At 39.9% G+C, this 9,454-nt stretch overlaps 1 protein-coding gene across 1 annotated transcript in view; it reads right to left on the bottom strand.

The window, feature by feature from the left end:
* Positions 1 to 2,458: 2,458 nt before the first annotated feature.
* The window catches only part of LOC124594948 (transient receptor potential cation channel subfamily A member 1-like), a 187,501-nt gene continuing 180,505 nt past the window's right edge, over positions 2,459 to 9,454 (bottom strand). The window contains exon 8 of the mRNA XM_047133459.1: positions 2,459 to 8,955. Within this exon, the coding sequence (XP_046989415.1) occupies positions 6,588 to 8,955 (2,368 nt within the window). The 3' untranslated portion in view covers positions 2,459 to 6,587. The remainder of the gene's footprint in view (positions 8,956 to 9,454) is intronic.

Genomic DNA, 9,454 nt, shown 5'->3' with positions numbered 1-9,454 from the left:
ATAGCAAACCTCTCCGTGACGCACAATGCGTCTCTTGTAGGTCTTCCACAGGAGTTTGTCGAGTATATGTGAAACGCTCTCGCGGCGACTGAACCACCCTGTGACGAAACGTGCCGCTCTTCGTTAGATTTTCTTTATTTCTTCAATCAGTCCTTTCTAGTGAGGGTCCCAGATTGATGAACAATGGATGAGTTGCATTTCCTTAAGATTCTTCCTACGAACCTCAGCGTGGCATCTACTGTTCCTACTACCTGTTTTAAGTAGTCATTCCACTTAAGGTCGCTCTGGACAGTTACTCCTAGACATTGTACGTTACTGTTTCGAGCAATTTGTCATCGACAGTGTAGATTTACAGCAGTGGGTTTCTTTTACTATTATGCGCAATGCGTTAAATTTATTTACGTTCAGGGTCAACTGCCAGAGCCTGCACCATTCATCAATATTCTGTAGGTCACTCTGCAAATCGACTGTGTTTTCTGGCGTTGCTACTTTGTTATGGACAACCACACAATCTGAAACAGTCTTAAAGAGCTTGCAACACTTTGCATTAGATCATTTATATACAATGTAAACATTAATAATTGAGTCTGTGATGAATCTTTCTTTGCTTACGCAGCTGCTTCCTAACACTGCTATTAAATCACAGTGAGTTCTTCCCATCACTTAAGAGCTTTCCTGGAAAATGCTTGTTTAAGGCGTGTTAAACAATCCTTTTGAATTTTTCCATTGTGCTTCACATCTTCGTCCTCAACACTGAGTATTTAATGTTGACTACTCAAATACTCTGCAATTTGTATCCTATTACTCTTGTTAAGCAAAAATACCTTCCTCTATTTCTTAATATTCCTTGTGAAGACTGTGGTCATAGTTGCTATCACAGCCTCATGATCACAGGTATCTTCCCCTACGTTAAGTGACTCGATAAGTTCAGATCTGTTTGTTGGTAGGAGGTCTAACAGGTCTAGAACTGCTTGTTTAGCTATCGGCTCAACGTAGTTTTCTGACAAGACATTCAGAATAATGTCACACGAATCCCTGTCTCTAGCTCCAATATTCATAGCTCTCGCAGCTCATGCCTGGCAAGGTTATGGTACCTCCTATTACAACAGCATGATCAGGAAAATTATTAGCGACATTCTGCAAGTTCTTTCTGAAGCGCTGTATCACTAAAGCTCCTAAACTTTCTAATACCTTCGTGATAGGAGCCAGTCGCCAGTGCTTTCCGCCAAGTCTCTACACTGATCTGCAGCTCATTGTCTGTGCCAAAACCCTATCCTCATAGCCCGCTGTTCATAAAGAAACGAAATCAGAGGGAACCAAGTCCGGTCTATATGGTGGGTGATCAGAGGCTACTCATTAAAACGCTGCAGGAGCGTCATTGCTGCAGCTGCAATGTGCGGCCGAGCACTGTCATGAAGAAGGACGTTGCTGTCATGCGTTGCAGTTACGTTATGTGGGCTTTATGAAATCAGGCGGAATTCCTCAGTATGAAGACATCGAAAGACAGCACACACATCACACTTGGTGGGTGACTCTATTGTATTAGGCATCTTTACACGCTCACTGTGCTCTCGGAACAGAAAAGTGCAAATGAGGCGATCAACAGTCATACTAGAGAAACTGTACAACACATCTGCCCAAAGCTAATCGGATTTTATGTATGATTTTTAGTTTTGTGACCGATCTGACTCTGAAAAAAAAAACCGGCCTCGTAAACTACCTTAGTCAAAGTATGTGATACTATCTGTACATCTTATTACACTGGTGACTATTTATATGTGCTAGCTTAGCGCACACTGCTTCACTCATGTAGATTGTATGGCCTGCACAGATTTTTTTTTTTTTTGTTTTCCCTTAATCGAATTTTTATGTTGTTTACAAATTGCAAAATCTTCTACACTTTTCATGCAAAATAAAGCCATAGAAGCATGGTCTTTTCCGAATGTACTTCCGACTAAAAAGCGATTCTGATATCTGAAGTCCAAGGTTTTTGTTAATATGGCTTTTGTGTTATTGTGGTGGTTTTTCCATAGAATCTTCATCCCCTAACAAATATTTATTTATATCTAACCGAGAAGTAAAATACCTCATAGTTTTGCCTCTAAAATTTCATTTGACGAAAAATTTTCTTAAAAAATTTTTTAATTTCCGACCGAGAAACCAAGTACGAATTTTAGTAATTCTAGCTTCAAAATTGCCTTAAGTACGACATATTTTCAAAAAGACTTTCGTCTCCTATTTCACGCTCCTAGGAATGTAATTTCGAACATTCCCTTCTTAAACGATACCTACAACAGAAATACACTCTCTCTCCAAATTTCAAGTTTCTCTTTGTAGCAGTTTGCCCCCCCCCCCCCCAATCCCTTAGGGATACAATTTCTGTAAACAGTGGAACATAGGAAGACTTTTATAAAGCACTTCACCCTATTACGGGTTGAGTGTCCAAAAACAGTGAAATGTGTATTTTTTTTAATTTCTAACAGAGAAGCGAAATACAGATTTTGATAGATTTATCTGTAAAAATACCTGTATAGTGAAATATTTCCATAAAAACTTTCACCACCTATTTCATGCCCATAAGGCGTCAATTTACATAAACGGTGAAGCATATTTTTTATTTCTAACCAAGAAGCTAAATTCAGATTTACAAAGATCTACCTTTCAAAATGTTTCATAGAGAAATATTTCATAAAACACCCCCTTAGGGGTTGGATTTCCAAAAACAATGAAACATGTATTTTTTTTATTTCTAACTGAGAAGACAAATACCAATTTTCATAGATATAACTTTAAAAATACGTTAGTAATTCTTTAACAGTGATTTATTTTCAGAAAAACTTTCACCCGATATTTTACTTACATAAAGGTTAAATTCCAAAAACTGCTGAAACACATTTTTATTTATGTCTGACTGAGAAACCATATACCGATTTTCGTAAGTGTAGCTTCAAAATTGCCTTAATAATGGCATAATAACCCATTGCACCCCTTGGGGTGGAATTTGGAAAAATTCCTTCGTAGACGACACCTACAGAATAAGATCAACACCCTCTGCAAATAGCAAGTTTCTGTCGTTAGTGGCTTGGTCTGGCGATGATGAGTCGGTGAGTGAGTGTGTCGGTAAGTCGGGACATTGCCTTATGTATAGAGTATTGTTGTAGGCATGTGTTTATTTGGGACCTCACAAGTTCAGAATTATTGATAGAGCCAGCAATTAAGTTTGTGTAAAAGCTATTGTATGATATGTTTGCCTGTTCTTTTCTTATGATAAGAATGCCACTTTCTAGCCACCACTGCTTTCCTGGTATGAGAAGTCGACTATTGAATATTTTGATTATTTACAGGATCATGAATTTCATTACTGACAACTGATGCAAAGCTTTTATTAGTCTGCATTTTTCCATGAAATTCAATTAGGATATGTGATCGTTATGGATACTTAATAAGTGTACAAAATTTATGCAACCGCCATGCTGCCAGATATGATTTTTTTTATATTTGTTACACTTGTAAGCAAGTAGGGATCTTCCATTGACAGTTACAAAAAAGATCATACAAAACTTGGTACAAAAGGTGCAACGACAAGAAACAAAGAAACATTTGTACATAAGGTACGATACGAGGTAAAAGTAATTAACTAAAGCTGCTAAATACAAAGGAACATTGACTATACGTTTTGTCACAAGAAAACTATGATTTCCTTTAGAAAATTAATTACTTTTCTCTTATAATCAAATACCTTAGCGTCTGCTCATGAAGTAATCTTTTCTTGTTTTGGGTTTAGCTACGTGTCTCTTCTTACACTCGCATGACAGTGTTATCTGAACAATTGCGACGACATTCGCTATTGATTCATAATGTAGTAAAAGACTCAACTTTTAATAACCATCCTATCTACAAACAACTCATTCACGAAGTAGGACACTATAGATGGACCTTTCCCGACTGTGACTATGTGAGTGCAAAATTCCAGTAGACAGTCTCAGAGACAAAGTCGTTATGACTCTTGCCCACATTCAATACAGGCTAGACCGTGGACCTCAGTAAATGATGTTTTGCAGCACAAGTTTTGTTCTGCATAGTTTGTCATGTCCGTTAAACCAACTTTTTTATCAGCTAATTTGAAGAAAAAGGCGATCTTTGTATGTTAAACAATGATGCACAAAACAGAATGAGTTTTGTCCAAGAAGAGTTTGAGTAATCGTATAAATGTTTATTTTATTGCTTCTTAAACCGGAAACAAAAGAGAATATACCTTCTCCACTGGAACACCACTAGCTATGGAAGTAGCAGCTGTTAAGGCAATGGACAAGTATTTGGGAAAACGGATTGGTAACGGAAAAACTGAGACTCGAGTATATTATGATTCTCTAGATATTACGGAGGGGCGAAGTCCTGAACAAAAGTGCTATACAGTGATCAGGTGTGCCTGGTATTTATATCTTGCTAAGTCAGCAACAGCTTCGATGACGAGCCCATGTCAGACACATGGAGCTGTTCATAGGAAGGCCTGGCCATTTGCAAGATTTCATATTCGCAACAAAATCATTTTCAAGAGAGGACTGAAGCAAACTGATATAATCTGTAACAAATGAACTTATTGTCAACAGAGGTCCCTGTCAGCTGCTTGTGTAAATTGGAGCCCAACATGTAAAGGACAACATGACCATGAATTCGCTGCAAAGTGTTTGGGTATTTTCAAATGTTCTCTGTCTGAAGTATTCAAGGGACTATCACTGTACAGTGAGAGTCATTCAGTCAGTACTGGAAATCTATAAACTGGGTCACTCTCCTACACCATCATCCTCCAGTGACAGTGGATATCTATTATGTACTATTATTACAACTACTTCAGAACACTAACGGCAACTGCTTAAGTTCTGTAAGTAGTATAATAGAGCCTACTGTCACTGTTCGGCTGACAGAAAAGATGCATCGAAGCGCCCTGTATTTGGTCATAAGCAGCGACAGGAAAATTCCGAGAAAACGATAACGCAAAAAATAACGCGAAATCAGTGGTTTTTGGCTACACAATTCGAAATTGTCGACTTATAGAGACATCGTGAAATTTATAATTTTACCACATAGAAATGTTATAAATCTGAGAGCGGCAGTTTCCTAATATTCGAAGTGATAGTTATTGAATGTTAAAACTGCTGAATTCCGATTACACTATTAAACTGAGAGTCCATTTGCCGCATAACGATCTCTGATGTGACGACGAAATTATCACCGAAATTAGTAAAAGCAACATGAAATTTAGAAGAAAAACAAAATTTGGTAAAAAACAATATCATATCTGAAAACACCGAATTTGGTGAAACACACATAAAAAAAAGGGAATTTAGCGAAATAAACAAAATTTGGTGAAAATATAATTCCGGATTTGGCAAGAATATGACACCGAATTTGGCAAAAAAGTAACGTGAAGTTTTGCAAAAAAGTAACAAAGAATTTGGCACAAAAAACACCGAAATTGGCATAGAAGTAACATTGAATTTGACATAAAAATTAATCCGAAATTAGCAAAAAATGAAAAGAGTTTCGCTAAAAACGTCGAATGTGGCAGAAAAGAACACAGAATTTGGTAAAAAGGATAATAAGAACCGCCAAATTTGGCAAAAAGTAACACCGAATTTGGCAAAAAATAACACTGGATTTGACCAAAAAATAGCACCCAATGTGGCCTAAAAATAGCTCCGTATTCGGCAAAATGAACAACACCGAATTTGGCAAAAATATAACCCCGAATTCGGCCAAAAAATAGCACCGAATTTGGCCAAAAATCTAATTTGCAACATAAACAACTAAACTAGCAAAATAAACAAAACCAAATTTGGCAAAAATATAACAGCGAATTTAGCAAGAAATAACACCGAATTTGGCCAAAACATTACACCGAATATGGACAAAAATAACTACGAATTTGGCGAAAAAACAACAAATTTAGCAAAATATAGAAAACAGAATTTGGCAAAAATACGACACCTAATATGTCTTAAATGTTACACAGAATTTTGAAAAAAAGTAACATCTAATTTTGCAAAAACGTAGCAATGAATTTGGCACAAAGTAACACCGAATTTGGCATAGAAGTAACATCGAACTTGGCAAAAGATAGCACCGAGTTTGGCTAAAATAATATCAAATTAGACAAAAAATATAACTGAATGTGACAAAAATGACGCTGAATTTTACCATAAAATAAAACTATTTTTTCTTATCTCTAGTCACAAGAGATTGTAGCTTACTTGTATCAACATTTTAATAATAACATGGAAGTTCGTTGGCATGGCAACTTACAGAATGGCAACGATTGTCAGCAAATAAAAGCAATGCCGAAGGCAGCCCTCAGTCTCTTCAGCTATAATTAAGTCGGCCTAAGTTGATTTCTGACAGTTGCAATGAGCTGGGCGCGGAGCTTCGCGCGCCTATCTCAACCGACAACGTAACGCGATTTTGTAAACATCTCTATAGCAACGAAACAGCGTCGCCAAAGCCGTATAGATGACTATTGTTTTCGCTTACAGCCGTTGGCTACAGAGCCGCGAGCTGTCAGGGACCTTCTTATGCCCTCTTGCCTGAAGTCATTGTATTGGCAATGCAAGAAGCGATTCATCGGGTTGCTGCTCTCGCGTTGTTGCCGTTAGACTTGCTTCCAAGTCAACAGTTAGTTTCTGGAATTTATCGTCCAACGATTCAAGCCGCTTCAATATTTCAGAAAGGATACGCTGCTTATCACTGGGCTCTGCAGACGACACTGTTCGGTTTTTCACGATGTTTATCGCATTCTGCACAATGGGTGGCTTAAGTTTATGAGACAAGTCATGAGTTCCTGAAACGCGGATCCCTCCTACCCTGTTCGGCCATACTTCTATGTAGGCATCATTTGCAGGCACTCTGTGAAAAACCCAAAGCGTTTCAAGGTGTTCAGCAAGTCTACTATAGCCCCAGTGTTTAAGGAGACCGTGCGCGTTCATGGCCATCCCTTCCGTCTCCCACAAAAATTTCACTTGAATGACTAATTTCAAAGTGTCTGCCATACTTCTTATTCGTTGCTCATCCGATATGGCGAGTGCGGTGAGTAAATTTAGTAGCACCACAGGCAGTAAGAACAGAAAGAGAAGGAACACTATAGCGCCTGTCCAAAAATTCGATCTAAAGGGCAAATCACCAGCATCGTATTCACCGGTCATCATAATGACCGTTTTGAATAACGCTCTCATTGGGCTTTCAAAGAAGTTGTTTTCGGCACACTCGCTCGAGTTTTCGTGAGCCGGTTGGTTGACTACACGTTCCGAAATATTTTCTGGAAACTGGATTGAGGAATTCCTATTCGAAATGGGGACGTGAGAAAAGATAATGTAAAAGCTAAAGGCGAATGCGAAGAGTACGAAGATGTACGATCCGAGAAGACGTAAATAATTTGCGGAGACCGTTTTGAACATTTCAAAATTCTTGGAAAACAAATGGTGGCGACCTGTTAGCACGAAGAGGTGTAACCAGGAAGAGAGAACGGAGCCGGTGAGCGCAGCATCGGACCACGAGCCAAGTGAGCCAAATAGAACGAGTCCTGTGAAAATAATGACCAGGAAGGCAACAGCGTTCTCTAGGTTCTTGTAGCACGCCAGTGGGCTGAGAAGATATTGGAGCAGTACTCTGATTGACATAATTACTGCCAATATAATTACAACCACACGCAGAGAAAATTCGGTTACAGTTTCATCGTCACTGTCTCTGTTACTGATATGTACACCAATGAAGGTGTTGATCAAGATGGCAAATATCATAGAGAGGAAGAGATTAAGATGCAGAAGCCACCTTGCACGATCATATTTCAGTTTCAAAAAGCTTGAAATAACAGGATGGTGCAGTAATCTTGTATGCTGTTTCGAATTGATCAGACAGTTTAGGAAGTACATTTCTGAATATTCGGATTGTAGACCTGGTGCCGTTTGCACGCCACGTCGTGCTTTGCCAATTTTACAGGGCCTTCGAAATATCGAACTGAGGTTTGCGGTAGGGGGAGAACACTGCCTGTGACGTACCAAAAGGCGGTAATTGAAAACTACAACGTAATTCCTGTGAGAAGGTAAGCGATTTCCTTTAGTGTAGAGATTTTTATCCAGTATAGCTTCTAGCTGCTCTGCTGAAAACGGATACTTTCCCGTTTTGTTTCTCGCGCATACATCGGCACCGTGCCTCAACAGGATCAGAACGATTTCCAGATCTCCATTCTCGGCAGCAAAATGAAGTGCAGTGTTGTTCTTAGAATCGAATGCATTGACATTGCTGCTTCCTATGCCGTCTGCCTCTAATAAAAGTCGGACCATCTTACAATCATTTTGTACGCAGGCAAGCATAAGTGGCGTTCTTCCGTTTGCGTCGTAACTCATACTGAAATTAACTTTTTTCAGCAGTGCTTCGGCAACTTCGTAAAGTCCTTTCTCTGCCGCATACTGCAGTAATGTGTATCCGCAATAGTCTGTACAAGCGAGGTGCCAAGCGTTATTCTGCTCCAGCTCGTCGATCAGTTCTGAAAATTTATTGTTAATGATCATCTCGAAGAGGTTACGCACGTCGTCAGAGTAGTGCGTCTGTCGCCACTCGGGACGTGCACTGTTGGTGTGTTTCTGTATGAGGTTTTCGGCTGCTGCGCACCCAGAGACATCTAAGGCTGTTTCGCCCTGTGAGTTGTGCAGCCACGGGGCGACATCTTTGGCGGCCAGAAGTATTCGCAGGCAGTCCAACTTGTCTCCCGACGTAGCGCATCGAGCTGCCAAGTGCAGTGCGGTGTTTCCGTCTCGATCTCTCATGTTTATTAACGTCTTTTCTTCTGTCCTAGATTTAAACTTACCCGCTCTTTTCCCCACCGGAAAGCTCTGCGGAGGGTGGGAGAGCAGAAGCTCTGCTATCGCAGAGTTGCCTGTTGCAGCAACCACGTGGAGCGCCGTCCTGCGAAAATGGACACAGAAGAGTCAGACGTCTGAAGAATACAAAGTGGCAGGTACATCGTCTTCACATAGACTGACGACAAAATGTAGCAAGACCAAGAAGGAGCTGTGCGACATAAATGAAAGTTGGTAGTCGTGTTTCAAAGTATGAAAGATGATGTCTATTAAAATTCTGCGCCACTCGCATAAGAGTCACGCTAGTAGTGCGACTGTGAGAATTCAAATCAGTTTTGATTTAAATACACGCTGTATCGGCCGTGAACGTTAGTTACCTCTGAGACTGCACGTGGTGAGTTGATGTTAGTCAATAATGCCTTTAAGGCGACAAGAACGCCATTATAAACACCTCACTGAGTTTGAATGAGGTAGTGTAACAGGGCTATGAGCTGGCCGTAGTGGCCGAGCGGTTCTAGGCGCTACAGTCTGGAACCGCGCGACCGCTACGGTCGCAGGTTCGAATCCTGCCTCGGGCATGGATGTGTGTGATGTCCTTAGGTTAG

The sequence above is a fragment of the Schistocerca americana genome, chromosome 1 (assembly GCF_021461395.2).
Source record: "Schistocerca americana isolate TAMUIC-IGC-003095 chromosome 1, iqSchAmer2.1, whole genome shotgun sequence".
Lineage (NCBI taxonomy): Eukaryota > Metazoa > Arthropoda > Insecta > Orthoptera > Acrididae > Schistocerca > Schistocerca americana.
The sequence above is the reverse complement of the archived record's forward strand: the minus strand, read 5'-3'. Positions and strand labels throughout refer to the sequence as shown.